The 18,899-nt window shown below is 53.3% G+C and overlaps 9 protein-coding genes across 9 annotated transcripts; 6 read left to right on the top strand and 3 right to left on the bottom strand.

The window, feature by feature from the left end:
* Window positions 1-98: 98 nt before the first annotated feature.
* Window positions 99-2,746, bottom strand: BDW74DRAFT_166891 (putative DUF221 domain protein; the record flags this gene model as incomplete). Its single annotated transcript, XM_073726614.1, has 3 exons — window positions 99-925; window positions 976-1,374; window positions 1,426-2,746. 3 exons carry the CDS (start codon window positions 2,744-2,746, stop codon window positions 99-101), a joined length of 2,547 nt encoding a protein of 848 aa, XP_073586301.1.
* Window positions 2,747-3,605: 859 nt separating this feature from the next.
* On the top strand, window positions 3,606-4,527 carry BDW74DRAFT_126047 (uncharacterized protein). The gene has a single exon (XM_073722170.1). It carries the CDS (start codon window positions 3,769-3,771, stop codon window positions 4,249-4,251), a length of 483 nt encoding a protein of 160 aa, XP_073586300.1. The 5' UTR covers window positions 3,606-3,768; the 3' UTR covers window positions 4,252-4,527.
* Window positions 4,528-5,576: 1,049 nt separating this feature from the next.
* On the top strand, window positions 5,577-6,127 carry BDW74DRAFT_176325 (uncharacterized protein; the record flags this gene model as incomplete). The annotated part of the gene is made up of 4 exons (XM_073728570.1): window positions 5,577-5,654; window positions 5,736-5,809; window positions 5,892-5,936; window positions 6,007-6,127. The coding sequence occupies 4 exons, from the start codon at window positions 5,577-5,579 to the stop codon at window positions 6,125-6,127; spliced, it is 318 nt and encodes a 105-aa protein (XP_073586299.1).
* A 935-nt stretch (window positions 6,128-7,062) lies between these two features.
* On the top strand, window positions 7,063-8,174 carry BDW74DRAFT_126057 (tyrosinase family protein). The gene is made up of 2 exons (XM_073722171.1): window positions 7,063-7,282; window positions 7,345-8,174. The coding sequence occupies exons 1-2, from the start codon at window positions 7,179-7,181 to the stop codon at window positions 8,084-8,086; spliced, it is 846 nt and encodes a 281-aa protein (XP_073586298.1). The 5' UTR covers window positions 7,063-7,178; the 3' UTR covers window positions 8,087-8,174.
* Window positions 8,175-8,225: 51 nt separating this feature from the next.
* Window positions 8,226-9,146, bottom strand: BDW74DRAFT_176323 (urease accessory protein UreG; the record flags this gene model as incomplete). Its single annotated transcript, XM_073728569.1, has 3 exons — window positions 8,226-8,769; window positions 8,835-8,933; window positions 8,986-9,146. 3 exons carry the CDS (start codon window positions 9,144-9,146, stop codon window positions 8,226-8,228), a joined length of 804 nt encoding a protein of 267 aa, XP_073586297.1.
* Window positions 9,147-9,983: 837 nt separating this feature from the next.
* On the top strand, window positions 9,984-11,893 carry BDW74DRAFT_166889 (putative MFS sugar transporter; the record flags this gene model as incomplete). Its single annotated transcript, XM_073726613.1, has 7 exons — window positions 9,984-10,194; window positions 10,241-10,462; window positions 10,511-10,772; window positions 10,826-11,095; window positions 11,142-11,449; window positions 11,500-11,730; window positions 11,784-11,893. The coding sequence occupies 7 exons, from the start codon at window positions 9,984-9,986 to the stop codon at window positions 11,891-11,893; spliced, it is 1,614 nt and encodes a 537-aa protein (XP_073586296.1).
* Window positions 11,894-12,120: 227 nt separating this feature from the next.
* Window positions 12,121-13,533, top strand: BDW74DRAFT_149450 (uncharacterized protein). Its single transcript, XM_073723905.1, has 4 exons — window positions 12,121-12,443; window positions 12,500-12,893; window positions 12,978-13,193; window positions 13,263-13,533. Exons 1-4 carry the CDS (start codon window positions 12,344-12,346, stop codon window positions 13,300-13,302), a joined length of 750 nt encoding a protein of 249 aa, XP_073586295.1. The 5' UTR covers window positions 12,121-12,343; the 3' UTR covers window positions 13,303-13,533.
* A 2-nt stretch (window positions 13,534-13,535) lies between these two features.
* On the top strand, window positions 13,536-17,517 carry ireA (bifunctional endoribonuclease/protein kinase IRE1). The gene is made up of 2 exons (XM_073723904.1): window positions 13,536-16,941; window positions 16,996-17,517. Exons 1-2 carry the CDS (start codon window positions 13,949-13,951, stop codon window positions 17,450-17,452), a joined length of 3,450 nt encoding a protein of 1,149 aa, XP_073586294.1. The 5' UTR covers window positions 13,536-13,948; the 3' UTR covers window positions 17,453-17,517.
* A 443-nt stretch (window positions 17,518-17,960) lies between these two features.
* On the bottom strand, window positions 17,961-18,464 carry BDW74DRAFT_149447 (uncharacterized protein). Its single transcript, XM_073723903.1, has 2 exons — window positions 18,316-18,464; window positions 17,961-18,267 (listed from the first exon to the last, which is right to left on the bottom strand). Exons 1-2 carry the CDS (start codon window positions 18,449-18,451, stop codon window positions 17,978-17,980), a joined length of 426 nt encoding a protein of 141 aa, XP_073586293.1. The 5' UTR covers window positions 18,452-18,464; the 3' UTR covers window positions 17,961-17,977.
* Between the last annotated feature and the right edge of the window lie 435 nt (window positions 18,465-18,899).

The following is an 18,899-nucleotide window of genomic DNA, read 5'->3' as shown; positions in this document are numbered from 1 at the left end:
TGGTCCATAGACACTGGGTATCAAGCATATCGAAAAAGTAAAAAGTGAAAAAACAAGAAACATTCACGTTAGAGCGTTTCCATAGGTATACAGGCCGTTTAGTAGTGAATCTTCTCCTCAAAGATAGGAGGAACACCCTTCTCGATATTCCAAACGATGTGGTTCTTCTCATCCAACCAAGCATCCTCGTCGGTGATGGGAATAACGCGACTGGTGTGGGCAACTTCCTGGGCACTGATGCCCATCTCGTCACGGGGGATCCAGAGGAGCGGTGCCTGAGCACCGATGGCAGGGTGGTAGTAAGCGTTCCGCTCGACCTCAGGCGGGTAGGCGACAGTTTCCGCGCCGTTGGGCACGAGCGTGCGCAGCTGACGGTACCCAGCGTACTTGTCGGGGCGGAGATACTTGGCAAGGAAGCTGGCCTTGGGGTCAGCTGGGGTTGCCAAACTGAGGCCCTTCTCAGCCGAGTCGACATTGTCGGCGGCGTGACCATCAGCCGCAGAAGCGGTGGCAGTTCCATCGTACTCGCCATTGGTGCCGTTGGCCACAGTGGCCTCCCGTGAGAGAAGTGCTTCCTCTTCAGCCTCAAGGTTCTTAGGGAGGTAGTTAATCAGCGGGTCGAGGGCGGAGTTGAGAGAAACGTGGTAGATGACCATCGTGACGAGGAGAATGATGGCGAGGACTAAGGGTCCAACGGAAATTGGGTTTCCACCAGCTCCGATAGCGAAAAGACCGATCAAGCAGACTACCAGGAGGTAGCATCCAACCAAGATGTGCTGCAGGCCTCGCGCGAAAGCCTTGCCTTGAGTGTCAATGTTGGCGTTGGACACGTAGAGCAAGTTGTATCGGTAGGCGAAGTAAAAGAGGTACAGGCCAATGGTTGCGAACCCAAGAACCAGCGGTGCAATGCACGAGTAAGTGATGGCTAAGCTGGTCAGTTCGTGCCGGCTAATTAGGCGAGCAAGGTATACGTACCAATGACTGTCAAGAGGGTAAAAACAGGATACACAGTACCCCAACCCAATCCCGCAAGGTTTGACCAGCGGCTGTACATTTTCCGGGGAGTGTTATCCAAAAGACGTCCAAGGACCTTTCCAAGAATCAATCCTGAGATCTGCAAAAGGGCGCCCGAGCTGAACGACAATCCCTGCAGAACAATGTATGAGATGTAGAAGTTGGATGACTGGGGAAGATTGTTGGCGAGCAGCTCGGCCGCAGACGTAGGGTCCTGGATAATCTTGGTGACAACACTGGAGGCCGCGGAAGTCAGAGTGACGACCAGGAACACTTGAACCACCTGGAAAAGGAAGTAGAAGTTTTGGGTCGTCAATTCAACCTCTGCCAGGCTAGGCGCACCGCCAATCTTCGCCATCACTGTAGGAGACTGTCAGTTCATGAACTATCTAAAACCAAAGGGCGGCTTACATCGCAAAACAATAGGGACCAAGGCCATGAGAACGGCCATCAAGATAGTAGGAAGTAGACCGGTAATGGCACCCAAAATCCAGGACGGCACATGTTCGATAAAGCTGAGGAAAGGAACCATGTCTGTCAGATTGTTGATGTTGGAGACGGAACCAACAAAGGCCGTAGGGATAGCCCAGAAGATAACCATGGCTGTGACGAATGCAATCGACGCTCCATATCGGATAATGCGCTCCCACCACTTGATGCGCAGGTTGGACCAAATGATTTGAGTAGGCTCCAACCCAATGTATCGCGGGGCCATGTGCAGGGGAAGATTATGAGCAACAGACTGGTAAGCCGCTTGCGCATCAGCTTGGGTGTAAAATTCAACAAAAACAGACGAGACTAGTTTAGCCTCGCCTGCCCTGTGTTTGGCTTGGAGCTCCTCAATCTCAGGCGTCAGACGTTCGATTTCTGATCTGGCCCAGTTGATCGTGTCAACCTTCTTTCCGATAAGGAATTTCAGCTTATGGGTAGGTCGGTCCTTAGGTTTCACCCAGCGAGCAGCGACAGAGCCTGACTCGCCATCGTCCTCGGTAGTTTCGAGAGTGGTGGACTGATCCTCGGTGCTTCCGCTCTTCTTCAAGGCCTTGAGACGGGCAGCGTTGGCCATTCGGATTAATTTGGTCTCTGCAGCCTCGAGTTTGATGGCGGCAGAATGGCGGTCGTCAACCTTATCTGCCAGTTCCGCCGTGTCCGTAGTGAGCCATACATTCTTGATTTTGTCTGCGCCAAACATGAACCGAATCTTCTCGACGCTCTGATACTCTTCAGGAACAGCTGTGAAAAGGACAGTGCGAGAGGACAAGCGACTGGCGTAGGAGCGAGAAAGCGAGTATGCCTGGCGAAGGTTGATGTAGAAGAGACTCTCGCGGGTGACGGTGAAGAAAACGAATCCAACGAAAACCCAGGCCACGAGCGCATGCGCAAAGTAACGTGCGTACTTTGTATCAGCAACATTGGACATGCTCAGAATATCGAGCTGTTCCTTCCCTGCACCGCCGGTCGCATTGATTGGGAATAGAATCGGGAAGGTTATACACGCGCCGACGAAGCAAATCATGGAGATGAGCTTGAGGAAACGAAGGAGGAGGTAGGCGTCCATGGAGTGGTGTTGAAGAACGTATTCGTCGGGCAGCTTGTACATATCCTTAACCCAACCCACTAACCCAGTCGATGAAGGAGGCGTTTTTTGCCCATCGCGAAGAAAGCCAAGGTAGGTTCGAGGCATATACATGCGGCGCTCGCTCCGTCGCAAGATCACGAAGACCAAGACCATCGCGACCGCGACGATCAGGGAGGGGACCAGCACGGTGACGAGACTGGATGCGGAATTGGAGGCATTTTGGGGGTTATCGTCCTATAAAAAAAGAAAGATTAGAGATGCTTCCTGCGACCATTGCATTGGCAAGACTTACAGCCATGTTGACGGTTGGCTGTCAGTGACAGTCGTCAATGGCTTGATTAGGGGACAATTGCGCGCTCAGGAGACCCAAGCCGCAGAACAGAGTCGGCCAGGCAAAATACGTGTCAAAGCAGAATATGGAGAAGATGACGAAGATAAGAAAAGGAAGAGAATGAAAGACCGAGTTGAAAAGGAAAAGGAAGCGAGAGCTGGAGAGGGGCAGCTGGCAACGTGCTGGGAGCACCACCTCGAGACGACGTCGGAAAAACAAATCAACAAGAAAAAGCAAAAAACCTTAAGCTGCGACGGGGAAGGATGGGCAGTTATGTAAACGAGCGAAAAGCTGCCTCAGCCTGGTCCAGCCAAGAAGATGAAACGCGGTCGAGAGGAAAGAGAGCGACTGTGAGCTGGTTAGACCAGAAGGTGGTGGTTGGAATTTGCTGGGCTGGGCTGGGTCGATCCAGCGATCGTCGATGATGCATTTCATCATGACTACACCATGGCTACGACTGTACGACCTGTCTACACCGTTCCTGCTGTCCCTGGCTGTTCCTGGCCTGAACTCCCTCTGCAACAGCTCTACTCTGTATATTGCAGCTTTTTACCACCACTCGAGCTCTGCCACGAGCTCCTTATCATAAAACTCTGCGCAAAAACGGGAATTTGAGATCCAAATCAAAGTTGTCAATAGATCGGTTTAGCGCCAAGCTAGTGCGGTAGTCAAGCTGCGATTTGGCAATTGGCATTCATCATCGTCCATGTGGCAAATCCCAACTGCTGATATCATTTCTCCTCCTCAGCTGTTCGCGTCAGTGGCCTATTGTCCTTGACCACACCACATACCTAGTATACCTACCGAAGCACAGTGCAAAGGATGATGTTGCACCAGCCAGTTCATGTTGTATTTCAAGCGAGTGGACCTGAAGCGGCGACGTTTCAAGGGGGAACATGTGCCACAGCCATTACATGACTCGTCCAGGGCCCGGTCCGGCGATACGCCCAATTTCCTCATTCCGAGCAGGGCTCCTGTCGACTCGTCAAGATCTCTCGATGTTGAAACGGATCACCGCCCTGTCAGTCTGTCAAAATGCCGGTGGCTGCTCGGTGCTCAGCAAATCGATGATGCACCTTCAGTCGTCATCGATCGGCGGCCCGAAGATATAAGACCTCCAATTATGAACAGGGTTCAAATCAAGCTTACTGCTCAGGGCCCTGCCCCTTTGAATTCCATCATCCTGATCCTGAAATGCTGGACGCTGATTTCCACACTTTATCGTGCTGATCTCCATCATCTCAACCATGATTTCCCGGACACACTATCTGCGGAGACCTTTGGGTCCAGTGGTTCACCCCGCAAAACCTTCAGGTCCTTAACGTGACAGCCTCAACCTCCTGCACTTCGGAGTGTTGTTGTTTCGCCCACCGAACCCTCTATGTTACACAGCTGAAAGATAGGACAATATCACTCGAAGGAGATAGGACAACGCATCCATCGCGACCGGCGCAAACATCCCGTCGGCTACGATTACCCTGATCGCAATCTTAGAGCTCGTCACACGCACAGCCGCATTGTGGCGTAGCTGAACAGACTGTTCAGCGGTTTCAGGCCTGTCGCCTGTGGAGGCCCGTGATCGTTGAAGCTCTGGAACAGCGTCGGCTCAAGCAGTCTTCGTTGGAAGCATCTTTCAAATTGACGGTTAAAGGGTTCGCTCCAACCAGGACAGAAATATATTTATGTTGACCTGGAAGCAATAAACTGACAGTTCAGGAACCGAGAGCACGTCGTAATCATGTCGAACTAGCTCATGCAAGCAAAGTCCTGTCAGGCTGGATCCAAACTATATAAGCTTCGCAAAGTAACGGCTCTTGTGCATTCGTCTTAGCTGGGTCGCTTCTCCTTATCAACCGAAATCCGCCTCGACAGACATCAATGTCTAGGGTCTTCCCGAGTCAACGTGAAGACGGCGAGGTACATATAGTATCATCCATTCCTCAATGTCAATCAACTTCAGCAACAACAATTGTTATTGGGTTAACCATTCGTTTTGGAGCACGGTTCGCCCTTCATGGTTCGCTAAGCGAGGGTAGACTGGACTCGGCATGATCTCTCTGACCTACGAAGTCGTATTCTGCGTTGGCAGACAGCAGACTCAGTTGAATTACAGAGAAGCCACATATGTCGAAGTAGTAGAAGGGGCTTCTCCAAGTCCTTTATGGATAGGTGAGTACAACGCTAAGCGTGGCAACCTAAATGCAATTTGAGGGCCAAGAGTATAAGGTATACATGATTCTTTGTGATATCTCAAGCTACTGACCCGCCAGTAAAGCCTCAGTCGCATACCAGTTGCTGGAGCTGTCTATAGTACTCCAAAGTATACAGTGGCAGAGTATTGCAGCCATGACTGCCTGAGTTGTACGACTTCACGTCTATTTTGGGCGGCCTTGCAATGTACGCACGGCAGTGAGAAGCTTGATTTATCAGAATCAGCGATCGCCATCTCCAGAGCTCTCCCTTGCAACCAATCTCCGGGCCTGGGATACGAACGTTGAAGATCGTCGAGATGTATTGGAATGCAAGGGATGACCACAACAACACTGCATCTCTTCTCGAGCCGTCCATTTTCTTCTCTCTTCTTCTCAGAGCCTCTCCCGTCTCCAATACTCTGCCATACTTACCGATATATCGATCTGACCCGTAACCACCATGCGCACAGCCGGTTTCTCCCTCCTCGGCCTTAACCTGGCCCTGTTTATCTCCTCCGCCATCGCAAAAACGACCATGGTAAATTCATCACCATGACCTGTCGCCTCCTGGCCTTTCTGCATTGCATGCGCTAACGTCGTCTGTTTGTTTCGGTGACAGATTGGTTATGAGACGGAAACAGAGAGCCGCGGCGTTTCGGTCCCGATGGACGAATGCTTTGATATGGACGTGGAGTATGTCATATCTCACCTGCATCGGTCTTACTTGCCAAGTGTCGTCAAAAGTATCCGAGCTAATCGTGCTGCTACTATCCAGAGATGTTCTCACATTGGCGATCAGCAAGAAATGTCGCGTGTTTACGTGAGTCTACAACCCAACACGAACAATGATTCTGCCCCAGAACAGACCAATACTAACAGACAATACCCAGAGGCCCGATGTGCACCGGACGGACGGCCCTCCTTGAGCCGGGCGAGCATACAACCCCGGACCCGGTCATGCTCGGAAGCGTGCTCTGCGAAGAGCCGGAGGTGTTTTCGACCGAGTTATGATAGAACCGTACTGCTGCATTCTCGCGCAAGGAGCCCGTGATCACCAAGCTTCGGAGTAGCCTGGTCTTATTTGCCGAGTTATCCGGCAATCATGTCAGTATCAGTGTCGGCGGAAGCCTCAGTGTCGCCGTTGTTGCCAAACAAACCAGCCTGATTCTAAACCCGTGGACCGCATGCTGCGCAGGGGGCTGCTTAGGTAGTCACAAGTCACGAATCACTACGGATACCTAGCAAATACATCCTTTCTCTTCTGAACTATGAAAAGACCAACCTCCCTAGTGCTCGGGACATGGCCTATCACACTGCTAGGTCTCTATAGCAAAGTCAATAGGATCTGATTGTTGTACTGCCGGAAGAGGTAAGAGCTGTCTCCCACCATGGGGGGATTCAGATCCCGCCCAGCGGGATGCAGATAGGGCTTGTTTAGTCGCCAATGGTGTAGGTTCGCTTCGGTGCTCCTTCGGGCAGGCATGCAAGGTGCCTCATGCCAGCCAAATGCGGCGGGCCCCATTGACCAAACCCTGCTTTTGCTTATGTTTGAGACACTTCTGCGTCGTTCGCCCCTCTCGTTCTATATTCGGCTCGTATCCAGGCACTGACACATTTGTCGAGCGTACATAAACCGACACCATTGCTCTTTCTTTGTCTTCTGGACCAGGCCATCCTCGAGTGCATCCAGACAATAATGTCTCTTCGCTCCTCTCTTGCCTTCTTGGCGGCTGTCATTGCGATCGCAGCGGCTGCTGCAGGCTCTCCACCGTTGTGTAACCCCAGGACGGCCTCTGTTCGCAAAGAATGGTTTGCCAACTGCCCGACCATCTCTTCACTCGAGGGCTGTTACTGACTGCTGCAGGAGCGCCCTTACTCCCGATGAACAGCTGGGCTACATCGACGGGGTCTGGTGTCTTCGTGGTCTTCCATCTCGTCTCTCTAATGAGGAGTACCCCGGGGTGAAAGACCGCTACGATGACTTCGTTGCGTATGATCTGACCTCTCCCTCGTCCAGACAGACGCAAGCTAATGCAAACAAAGAACGCATATCAACCTCAGCATGACCATCCACCGCTCTGCCTCTTTCCTCGCCTGGCACCGCCACTACCTCTTCCTCTACGAAACCGCTCTGAAGGAGGAATGTAACTACAATGGCACCATTCCGTACGCACTATCTAACCCCCCAAGCCCACCCACATACCCACTAACAACCGTCTACACTGCAGGTACTGGGACTGGACACAAAACACCAACCTCTACACAAACCCCATCTTCGACACCACCCAGCCCCAAGAGAAAGGCTACTCTCTCTCCGGCGACGGCGCCTACAACGCCTCCAACCAAATCCCCGCCATAGAACAGGGCGTCTTCTTCCACGAAACCCGCGGCGGCGGGTGTATTCTCGCCGGCCCCCTGAAGGACTGGCCCGTCCACATAGGCCCCCTATCAGTGCGACCCGCCCTACTAAACCCGCACGCGCCTGTCCCCGCCCAAGCCTTCGATTACAACCCGCGGTGCCTGCAGCGGAACCTTGGCCCGGCGCAGATCCAGTACTACAACAATGCCTCTGTGATACAGCGGCTGCTTTCCGTGCCGACTATCGAGGAGTTCCAGGATATACTTGATATTGCCGGGCGCCCGCCGACGTGGATTATCGGTGGCGGTGTCCATCCCGGCGGGCATTTTGCTGTTGGTGGGGCGATGGCGGATTTCTTCACGAGTCCGCAGGATCCGGTGTTTTATTTGCATCATGGGATGGTGGATCGGGTTTGGGATCTTTGGCAAAGGCGTGGGAAGAGGGGGGAGAGGTTCCGCGCTTTGAATGGGACGTTGGTGTTTATGAATCCGCCTGATGTAGAGGAGGCGACGCTGGATACGGTTATTGACTTTGGGGTGTTGGGGCGGTCGAGGAGGATTGGGGAGCTTATGAATACTCGTGCGGGGGATTATTGTTATCGGTATGAGTAGGGCTGTTGCAGCTTCTGCTGTGGGGGTATTTCTCAGGCGAGCGAGGTACGGATCTATATCATGATTCTGAAAGGAGATAATGTCTAAATCGTCACACATCATATCATATCATACCTCCCACAACCACCATCTGCTTTATCTAAGACTCATCAACACTCCCCGACCCCCTCGTCGCACCCCCCTTCCACCTCTGCAAACTAAGCTCATACGCCCCACTCCCCTTCCACGCACTCAGAATCAAATTCACAATATGATCGACCCCCTGACCCTTCTTAACGACCGCAAAGACCGTCGGACCCCCCTCGCGCATCTTCGCCGCATCCCGCTCCATGACCGAGATGTCCGCTCCCACCGCCTCCGCAAGATCAATCTTGTTCACAACAAGTAAATCCGAGCCTGTAATCCCCGGCCCGCCCTTGCGCGGCACCTTGTCGCCGCCCGCAACGTCAATCACATAAATGATGAAGTCGGCCAGCTCGCGCGAGTAGTTTGCGGCGAGATTGTCGCCGCCAGACTCGATTAGGAGTAGATCTGTTGCGAATTGGCGGTGCAGGTTTTGGAGTGCGAGGAGGTTTGCGCTGATGTCTTCGCGGACTGCGGCGTGGGGGCAGCCGCCTGTTTCGATTGCGCGGATTCGGTTAGGGGCGAGGGCTTTGTGGCGGGTTAGGAATTCGGCGTCTTCGCTGTTGGAGTGTTAATATTTTTCTGTAGAGCACAGAGCGTGTGAGGTTAGGGTTGGTGGTCGTACCGGGTGAAGATGTCGTTTGTTACGGCGGCGATGTTGTATTCGTCTCGGAGGGCTTTGCAGAGGGCGAGCATGAGGGCTGTCTTTCCTGAGCCGACGGGTCTGTTCAAGTCATGTCAACATTTGTTTAGATATCGAGAAAAAGGGCTATTACCCTCCAATGCCAATGGTAAAGGCCCGATCGCTCCAGTCACGGCCCTCGATCAACGGCTGTTCACGGTTGATGTAGGAGCCCGGGCCATCAAGGATCTCGTGGGAGTGGCCATGATCGGCGATGTTGTCGTGGGAGTGCGAGTGGTCGTGGGAATGCGCCATGGTTCGTCTCTTGTGTCTTGAGGCTGCTTAATTGACAAAGTAAGAGGAGGAGAAGTGGTGACCGGTGAGGGGTTTGTTGTCTGCTAGCTAGCTTGTGCCCCGCTTCCACTGGTTCTGGTTGACTGACAGGAACTCCATCGGAGCTCTCCGCTGGCCTGACCCAACATTCCTCTCCGATCGGTTCAAACCCAAGTTCATTGCTCGAAGGATTCGATAATTGTTCTGTAGAGGAACTCAAGTCGTCAAATTTGAGCCTGCTATAGACACAACGAAGTCCGTGCAAGCGAGCACACCAGCCTTATGGCTTTTCAGTCCCCCGTCCACACGGTACATAACCTCGGGGAGACTCCCCGGCCCAGGCTAAAATGGACTTTATCCAGCCTGCACACGAGCAAAACGCTCGGCGTCTAAGCCGAAAGCACCCTCTTTATTCCGCAGTGGCGGCATCGCTGTCTCGGACCCTGATGTTCGCGTCCTGGTTGGCCCATGCGCGTCTCGCCTGATGGACTTCAAGCGTCGCCGACCCCACGGGGAAGCTTGAGGCTGCCGTATCCATCAAGGAGGACTGCCGGGTCTCTTGAGCCAGGCAGGTTTCCGACGGGGATTTTACCCGTTTTGCGACTATCATTCGAGCAGGGTTAATCGTTGTCGCGCCAATGCAGTGTGCACTCTTTGGCCTGCTTGGGGTGTGGTTCGAGTCCAGACAGGCAATGCCTCGGATATATAATGGACTGGACGGCCTGTCTCTCCGGGGTTCCTTGTCCAGGACCTGTCAACCTCTTATCTCATCCGGGCTACTTACTATAAGCTGCACCGACTTGCTTGCTTTTATCCAACATGGTCGTCCTGAAGAAGCAGCGCGAGGAGGATGTCTCGGAGCCGATTTTGGAGGAACTGATCAAGAATGATCGCACCCCGTGGTTCAAGAAGCCGAACCTGAGGAATCTATATCTGATTCTATTCCCGGCGTGCATGGGCATTGAAATCACCTCCGGTTTCGACTCGCAGATTATCAATACCGTGCAGATTGTGTATACGTGGAATAAATGTTGGTCGCTATCACACGATTTACTCCGCAGCGCTAACATCGGTAGATTTCGGTGAACCGACTGGAGAGACCAACGATGATGGTCTACCTGTATATCAAATTGCGAGCGAACTCAAGGGGTTTCTGGCAGCGGCGTACTCTCTCGGAGCTATCCTATCGCTCCCGTTTGTGCCATGGGTTAACCAGAGAGTTGGACGTCGGTGGACCATCATGTTCGGTTCCTGCGTGAGTCTGTTGGGGGCTATTCTTCAAGGCTTCTCCAACGGCCGTACGTGATATGGATTGCAATGCAGTGGCACAAGCTAACTTGTACAAGCCGCCATGTACTGCATCGCTCGTATCTTCCTCGGTTTCGGCATTCCGTTCTGCATCGTTGCTGGTTCTTCCATGCTCGGCGAGCTAGGATATCCCAAAGAGCGTCCAATTCTCACGTCGCTGTTCAACTCGTCCTACTTCATCGGCCAGATCACCGCTGCGGCGGTAGGATTGGGAACAGTTACGATCCCGTCAGACTGGGCTTGGAGAGTTCCTTCTCTGCTCCAGATTGCACCGGCCATGGTGCAGGTCATAACGGTCATGTATGTGCTCTTGAACCATTTTCCGAGGCCGCGCTGATGGGGTTGATTACAAGGTTCCTTCCCGAGAGCCCTCGGTACCTTATCAGTAAAGATCGAACCGACGAAGCAGTTGAAATCCTCACCAAGTACCACGCCGAGGGCGACCGCGACTCAGTCATCGTGAAAGCCGAAATCGCGCAAATCGAGCGGACAATCATGCTCGAGAAGGAGGGCTCTAAGCAAACCTGGGGCGATTTGTTCCGTACCGCTGGTATGCGCCGTCGTCTGCTCATCTCTGCTTTCCTTGGACTGTTCACCCAGTGGTCGGGAAATACTCTGATCTCGTGAGTATCTCTATGCCAAAACCTGAAGAGATCCTAATAGTTGCAGGTACTATCTGAGCGACTTGCTGGACATGGTAAACGTTACGGACTCCGTTGTCAAATCCAAAGTCAACGTCGGTATCGCTTGCTGGGGACTTGTTTGCGGAACAGCACTGGCATTGACTGCGCCGCGCTTCAAACGAAGGACTATGTACCTCACGACCGCTTCTGCTTTGCTTTGCGTGTATATTGCCTGGACTATCTCCATGGAGAGGTTCATGTCTACTGAGACCAAAGCCGCTGCCGTTTTGACCATTTTGTTCATCTTCCTGTACTCGCCCGCATACAACTTGGGATACAATGCTCTAACTTACAGTACGCTCTTCCATCCTTGCTTGAATCTGTTCTGGCTAACCCTGTCATAGCGTATCTCGTCGAGATATGGCCGTACTTCAACCGGTCTCGCGGCCTCTCATGGTTCCAGTTCTACGGCCGTGGAGCGGCTTTCTTCGCGACATATGTCAACCCAATCGGTCTCGAACGTATCGAGTGGAGGTGGCTGATTGTGTACTGCTGCTGGTTGGCGTTTGAACTCGTATTCATCTACTTCTTCTTCCCAGAGACATCTGGTCGCACGCTCGAGGAGCTGTCATTCAGTAAGTTTCTTCTTCTCATCGCGCTTACTATCCAGTTACTAACGAGGGCGCAGTGTTCGAGGGCGCAGAGAAGGCCAATGAGGTTGCTGCTGCGGTGCATAAGCAGATTGATGGGACGGAGCACAAGGGCGCGACGACTGAGATCCGTGAGGAGAAGGTTTAGTTAGGGCTATTTTATGTGTAGTGTCTAAGTGGCTTGCTCGTTTTAATCCCACGTACTTGGGGTTCCCCTGCATAGGCATTCATGTAAAATCTCGCACATAGTAGGTGGTGGTGATCCATGATGAACGAAACGCAGAATTCCTGGTCATGACCGGGTAACGGCACCGCAGCTTTAGAGGTGAGAAGCGATGACTCGCATCGCTTATACGGATACTCATACGGGGCACGCGATTCTATAGCAGTACTGTGAAGAGCGCCCCTCCATGGCTCTGCGCTGATCTTGGAGATCGGACCCACCGTTATGTCCATTAAGCCCATACTCCGTATAACACCGTTATTTCCACGATTCGAGTCTATATCAGAGAGACTGTGATACCCGCCACTTCGTATTCTGAGCACCTTTCCTACGATTCTGACACAGTCTCCCTTTTCACGTCGTACAGCAGCAAACATGACCTGCGAAGCCTGCCGCACCATCCCGCCTGTTATCTCCGAGGGTTACGCGCCGAAGGGAGCCTCGTCTGTTATTGGGGACCTTGGATTCAACACTTGTACCTATACTTCCCCTCCACATTCAAAACAAGATCAATCCAGCTAACAAGCACAGACATAACCGGCCCCTCCGACGCCAAGACCGCCATCCTAGCAATCTACGACATCTTCGGCAACTCGCCCCAAACCACCCAAGGCGCCGACATCCTCGCAACGCGCCTTAATGCCCTTGTCCTAATCCCCGATTTCTTCGACGGCGATGGCGCAAAGAACGAGTGGGTGCCACCAGACACAGACGAGAAGATGAGCGCGCTTATAGAATTCGTCAACACCAAGGCGTCTTTCCCTGAGGCCGCGAAGAGGCTCCCCGGTCTCGTGGGGTCTTATAAAGCTGCTTTTCCCGCTGTCCAGAAATGGGGCGCTTATGGGCTTTGTTGGGGTGGGAAGGTGCTCGCTTTATCATCGGGGCCGGGGACTCCCTTTGCGGGGACGGTGCAGGTTCATCCGGGGTAAGCTTCATCTACTTATCTATGGAGTACTTGCTAGATTTTATTGTTGAATATATGGTCGCTGATGATGAAATCAATGAATAGTCGGATGGACAAGGCGGATGCGCAGACGCTGGCGATCCCGCATGCGGTCCTTGCGTCGAAGGATGAACCCGCGGAGGAAGTGGAGGCGTATGATCGGATCATCAAGGAAAAGGGTTTGGGGGGCTTTGTTGAAACGTACGCGGAGATGTGGCATGGGTGGATGGGGGCCAGGGCTGATTTGCAGAAGGAGGAGAGCTTGAAGGAGTATGTTCGTGGGTAAGTCTCCTTTGTCTACTGCTTTCACCGTAGTATGGTGCGATCATGGTCAGTGCTGACGGTGAATAGATATGAGCAGCTGGCTGGGTTTTTCGAGGAATATCTCTGATAGAAAGTGACTCAAACTAGATATCTGGATAGATACTTGATAGCAGTTAATAAGAAATGTATAGACACAACAGTCCAGGTCTCTCTGGAAGTTGTGAATGTGATTGTGCAACTAGGGAGTGAATCTTCAGTGGCTGGCATAGGGGCTTGATTTGTGACAGCTCGCTAGTCCCCAAGGGGTTAGCTCTTGGTCAACGCTTCTCGCTGATTCTGGACCATTCAAAAAGCGAAGCCGGATCGACCCCTTGCCCAGGAGGCACACATTCGCTTTTCGCACTTTGCAGCTGCATCTCACCTCTTCTCTGCACCTCGTCCATCCTCAGTTTGACTTCCGGCATCATCCTCTGTCGGCTAAACAATCCCAACTCCACTCGCCCATTGTTCTCGACCGGCCCACGCATTGGACGACCGCCCTCGGTTCCACTGGCACCGATTCCCCTCCGCCCACGGCTGCGAGAACCACATTTCTCACGCTTGGTGGACATTTCCTCCGACGACTCCCCGTCCACAGGCAACCGTTTTCTGCTGTCAATAATAATAATACACACCAGCACCCCCGTCCTCCGCGCTCCTCGCCTCTACCGATGAGACGATATCCCCCGCACCGCCGTCGCTCGACCTAAATCCCACATTGTTAACCGTTCAGCATGCGGTGGCGGCTGCCTGGTGCCCGGTCGACCCTTCCCGCCAGCGTCGCACTCCTCCTGATCCCCGTTCTTGTCGCTCCGCAGCAGCTGCATGAACAACAATATGCCGATGCTCCCGCCGCCGTCTCCGTGCCCCTAAGGCCAACGGCAGCCCACGCCCACGTTCCCGCAAACGCAAACCTTTCCCCCTCCGCGTTGAACGTGCAATCCAACGATGCGAGCGCCCTAGCAACCCTGGCTCTGGCGGGCTCCGGCCGCGCCGTTCGAGCCCCTCCCGCCCAGGTCAGCAGCACCAGTGCGTCTGCCGGCCTGGCTCCGCAGCTGCATGCGCGGTCCCTGCAGGACTGGGAGGTTGAGGACTTTGTTCTGCTGGCGACCGTCGATGGTACCATTCACGCTCGAGACCGCAAGACCGGTGCGTACCGCTGGGCCCTTGAGGTCCCCGGTAGCCCGATGGTCGAGAGTTTTTACCATCGAGCGAATCGCTCGAGCTTCGACGAGGCCCAGCCTGAAGATGACTTCATCTGGATCGTCGAGCCCAGTCAGGACGGCAGTCTTTATATATTTAGTCCGGACCCGAATGCGGGCTTGCAGCAGCTGGGGTTGACGGTCAAGGAGCTTGTCGATGAGACGCCGTATTCCGGGACCGAGCCGGCTGTTACGTATACTGCACGGAAGGAGACGACGCTTTATACAATTGATGCGAGGGATGGTTCGATACTGCGGACTTTCAGCTCGAGGGGCCCGATGCCCTCCGGACCGGAGTGTCGCAAGGTTGATGATTTCGGTCCCGATCAGGATGAGGAGTGCGAATCTCCGTCAGGGACGTTGGTGCTAGGTCGTGTGGAATATGCTGTGGCTATCCAGAACACTGAGACCGGCGATCCGATCTGCACACTTAAATACTCCGAGTGGACCACCAATAACCGGGACATCGATCTGCAAAGCCAATACTTTCGTACGATGGATCAGAGTCATATTTACAGTATGCACGATGGGGTGGTCCTTGGTTTTGACCATTCTCACATGGAGCGTCCTCGTTATACACAGCGGTTCCCCTCGCCAGTAGTGCGGGTTTTTGATGTTGCCCGCCCGGTTACCGTCGACAAGCCCGATGCCCCGAAGCCACTCATCCTTCTCTCACAGCCGAGACAACCCCCAGACCCGGATTACGGCTCTCTCGATGACCTTAATGACCGCGTATTCATCGATTCTACTGAAGCCGGCGGTTGGTTTGCCATGTCCGAGGAGACCTATCCGCTTGTCACTGGCCGAGCAAAGATGGCCCAGTACTATGAAAAAGACTACTTCCGCCTTGGACAGCCACTCATGAGCCTGAGCCCGGATCAACAACGGGATGCATTGGCGGGAGTTCACGCTCTGAACACCCCCCGTATTCCTCGCCGTCAAATCCCCAGCATCTCTAGCTCATCATCCGCGGAGTTCTCCAACGACACGCCCAGGGAGATCATTCGCACCCCGTCGGAGCTGGCTCTACCACCGGCTCTTCGCCATAGCACTATCATCCGCAAGAGTTGGGATAACGCTGCCGATATCGTCGTCATGCTTATCTTGTTGTTCTTTGGTACCTTCATTTACTTCAACTCGCACAACATCCAAGAGCTGGCCAAACAGAAGCTTGACATAAAGAACATCATCTCCGCCTACGAACAGGCACCTTTGTCCACTCCCTCCACGCCGCTTGTCGGTTCTCTAAAACGCGAATCTAGCACCGTTCGTGCCGTCAAGGATGTAACAATCGACATCAAAGTGGAAGAACCCCCAATTGACGGTGGCATGACGCCAAAGCCCAACAAGACCCGCGACTCTCTTGAGCCCGATGCTACGCCGCGTGTACGCATCCGTGAACCGTCGCGCGGTCCCAATGACGATAAAGACGTTGAGGAGCTCTCACTGCAGGATGGGGAGAAGAAAAAGAAGGCTCGTAAACGTGGCAGCCGCGGCGGCAAAAGTCACCGACGTGGGAAGAAGAAGGCTGAGAGCGAGAACGAAGCCTCTGACCACGCTCCGGGTAGTCTGCAACCGCCGGGCTTACCCGACGCTGGGTTGTCATTGACCCGTACCGCCTCTAACGAAGTGTTCGAAATGGACGGCGTCATCCAGATTGGCCGGCTGAAGGTCTATACGAGTGATGTACTTGGCCATGGAAGCCACGGAACGATAGTGTACCGCGGTTCATTCGATGGCCGGGATGTTGCAGTCAAACGTATGTTGGTGGAGTTCTACGATATCGCATCCCATGAGGTTGGATTGCTGCAGGAGAGCGATGACCACAACAACGTTATTCGGTACTACTGCCGCGAGCAGGCCCAAGGTTTCTTTTACATCGCCTTGGAGCTGTGTCCGGCTTCGCTGCAGGATGTGGTAGAACGGCCGGACTCGTTCCCGCAGCTTGTTAATGGTGGCCTCGATATGCCCGACGTCTTGCGTCAAATTGTCGCTGGTGTGCGATATCTGCACTCACTCAAGATTGTACACCGTGACTTGAAGCCTCAGAACATCTTGGTCGCTGCCCCACGGGGCCGCACCGGCTCTCGGTCTATCCGCCTCCTCATCTCGGACTTTGGCCTGTGCAAGAAACTTGAAGATAATCAAAGCTCCTTCAGAGCAACCACAGCCCATGCTGCTGGTACCTCTGGCTGGAGGGCTCCTGAACTGTTGGTGGATGACGACAAAAGCCCAACAATGCAAGGCTCAGAGTCTCAACACACAGAATCATCCGAGCCCGCGGTCGTGGATCCTCAGACTAACCGACGCGCCACTCGAGCGATCGATATCTTCTCCCTCGGATGCGTCTTCTATTACGTTCTCACCAGAGGTTGTCATCCCTTCGATAAGAATGGCAAGTTCATGCGCGAGGCGAATATTGTCAAGGGCAATTTCAACCTTGAAGAGCTACAGCGTCTCGGGGAGTATGCTTATGAGGCTGATGATCTTATCCGATCCATGCTGGCACTTGACCCTCGTCAACGGTATGTCCAACACGTCTCCTTTTCCCCTGACTTTCGTACTAATGCCGAAACCAGCCCCGACGCCAGCGCCGTCCTAACCCACCCCTTCTTCTGGAACCCCTCCGACCGCCTTAGCTTCCTCTGTGACGTTTCCGACCACTTCGAGTTCGAACCGAGAGACCCCCCCTCTGAGGCCCTGTTATGCCTAGAATCCGTCGCCCCCGAGGTAATCGGCCCAGACATGGATTTCCTAAAACTCCTACCAAAGGACTTCAAAGACAGCCTCGGCAAGCAGCGCAAGTACACCGGTTCCAAGATGCTCGATCTGATGAGGGCCCTGCGCAACAAGCGCAATCACTACAATGATATGCCTGAGCATTTGAAGGCGCATATTGGTGGGCTGCCCGAGGGGTATTTGAATTTCTGGACGGTTCGGTTTCCGAGTCTGCTTATGAGTTGTTACTGGGTTATTGTGGATTTGGGCTTGACCAAGACGGATCGGTTTAAGAGGTATTTTACGCCGTTGGAGTAGTGTATCTAGCTATTCGTTTTGTATATTTGGAACGTTATGAGTATATGTTATGAGTATTTGTACGTCCAGATCGCCTCGTAAAGTACATGTGTCTGCCTTCATTTGTAGGCTTGTCATTGAAGGACAGCTTGCCATCGAAGACGTACGCGGTCTTCATATTGATCCAAAAAAAAAAAAAAAAAAAAAAAAGACGTACGGAGAGAGAGACCCTTGAGGCTGGCGGAAAGGTGGTTAAGGGAGGATTAAGGCTTAGAGAAGCAATGACCTAGCACTGAGGCTAATCTAACTGCCCTCCTCATAGCAGACCTCACGGTATAGTCTGTAGTCTATCTCAGATGCGTCCCTGGGACAGTGATTTGAATCCTTTCATCTTCAAAAAGCTGTAGCCGGCGGCGACCGGACTTGACTTCTTCCTCCTTGAATTCGTACTGCACAATAAGAACTAGAAGTAAGATACAAGAACTAACAAAACTGAATAAGATCCCTGGAACCGTATACCGACCACGACCATGCAGCTCCTAACTCCTAACCCTGATCTTGCTGTCCCTGATCCGGATTACTCTCCCGGTTTTGGGTCTGAGCCTGAGTCTGGTTCTGAATCTGCCCCTGACTCCCCTGCTCTCCAGCATGCTCATTCTCCTTATCCTCATCGGGCGACATACACAACACAGAATCAAGATCAAAGTACCCCACACCATCAATATCCATATCCTCCGGATCCTCATATATCTCAAAGTACTGCGCTTGCCGCGTTGGAGCTTCCAGACCTGGCGGATACGGACGAAGCCCGCTCGACAGGCTATCTAGCAATGCAGGCATGTACGCCCTCGGCACCGTCTCGGGTACCTGTCCTGACCTCTCAGGGAACTGCGGGGATGGAGAAGATGGCTGCGGCACTGAAGCTGGATGCGCGAAGTAAGGCTGCGAGCTGAAGGACTCGCTGGCCGGTGTTGTGTTGTGGACTGTGTCTTGGCTTGCGTTTGGTTCGTCGGCGGTCATGGCGCAGGGTGAGGTTGACTCTGGGGGGAATGAGAACGAGGTGCGGACTTTCTTGCGCGGTGGGAGTTGAAAGGGGCTTGGGCGGCCATTGTCGGCGACTGGGTCTGGGTCATGGTCTACTTTATATGTCTTCTCATCATGAGAACGGGAGTCTCCATCTTGGTAGGCGGGTTTGAGTGAATGGCTCATGTTCACAGATCTCTCTTGCGCTCGTGGTTTGTCAACGTCACCATCGGACTCCAAGCTCTCTGCTGGCCGCTTTGCGCCTAGGATCTGGAGCTGCTGCTTGTGTTTAACAGGTGACGGAGTCTGTTTTGGTTTCTGGTTTTCGTCCTGCCGGATTGAGTTGGATGTGTTAGTCCACAGTAAACGGGTGGCCAAAACAAAAACGGCATAAAAAGGACTCACATTTGGCGTGGGGTCTCTTGCTGAAGTAGGATCTATGCTC

This window comes from Aspergillus multicolor (assembly GCF_047715735.1).
Source record: "Aspergillus multicolor strain CBS 133.54 unplaced genomic scaffold BDW74scaffold_6, whole genome shotgun sequence".
In the NCBI taxonomy this organism is placed as follows: domain Eukaryota; kingdom Fungi; phylum Ascomycota; class Eurotiomycetes; order Eurotiales; family Aspergillaceae; genus Aspergillus; species Aspergillus multicolor.
This window is presented reverse-complemented; position numbering and strand designations above follow the sequence as displayed.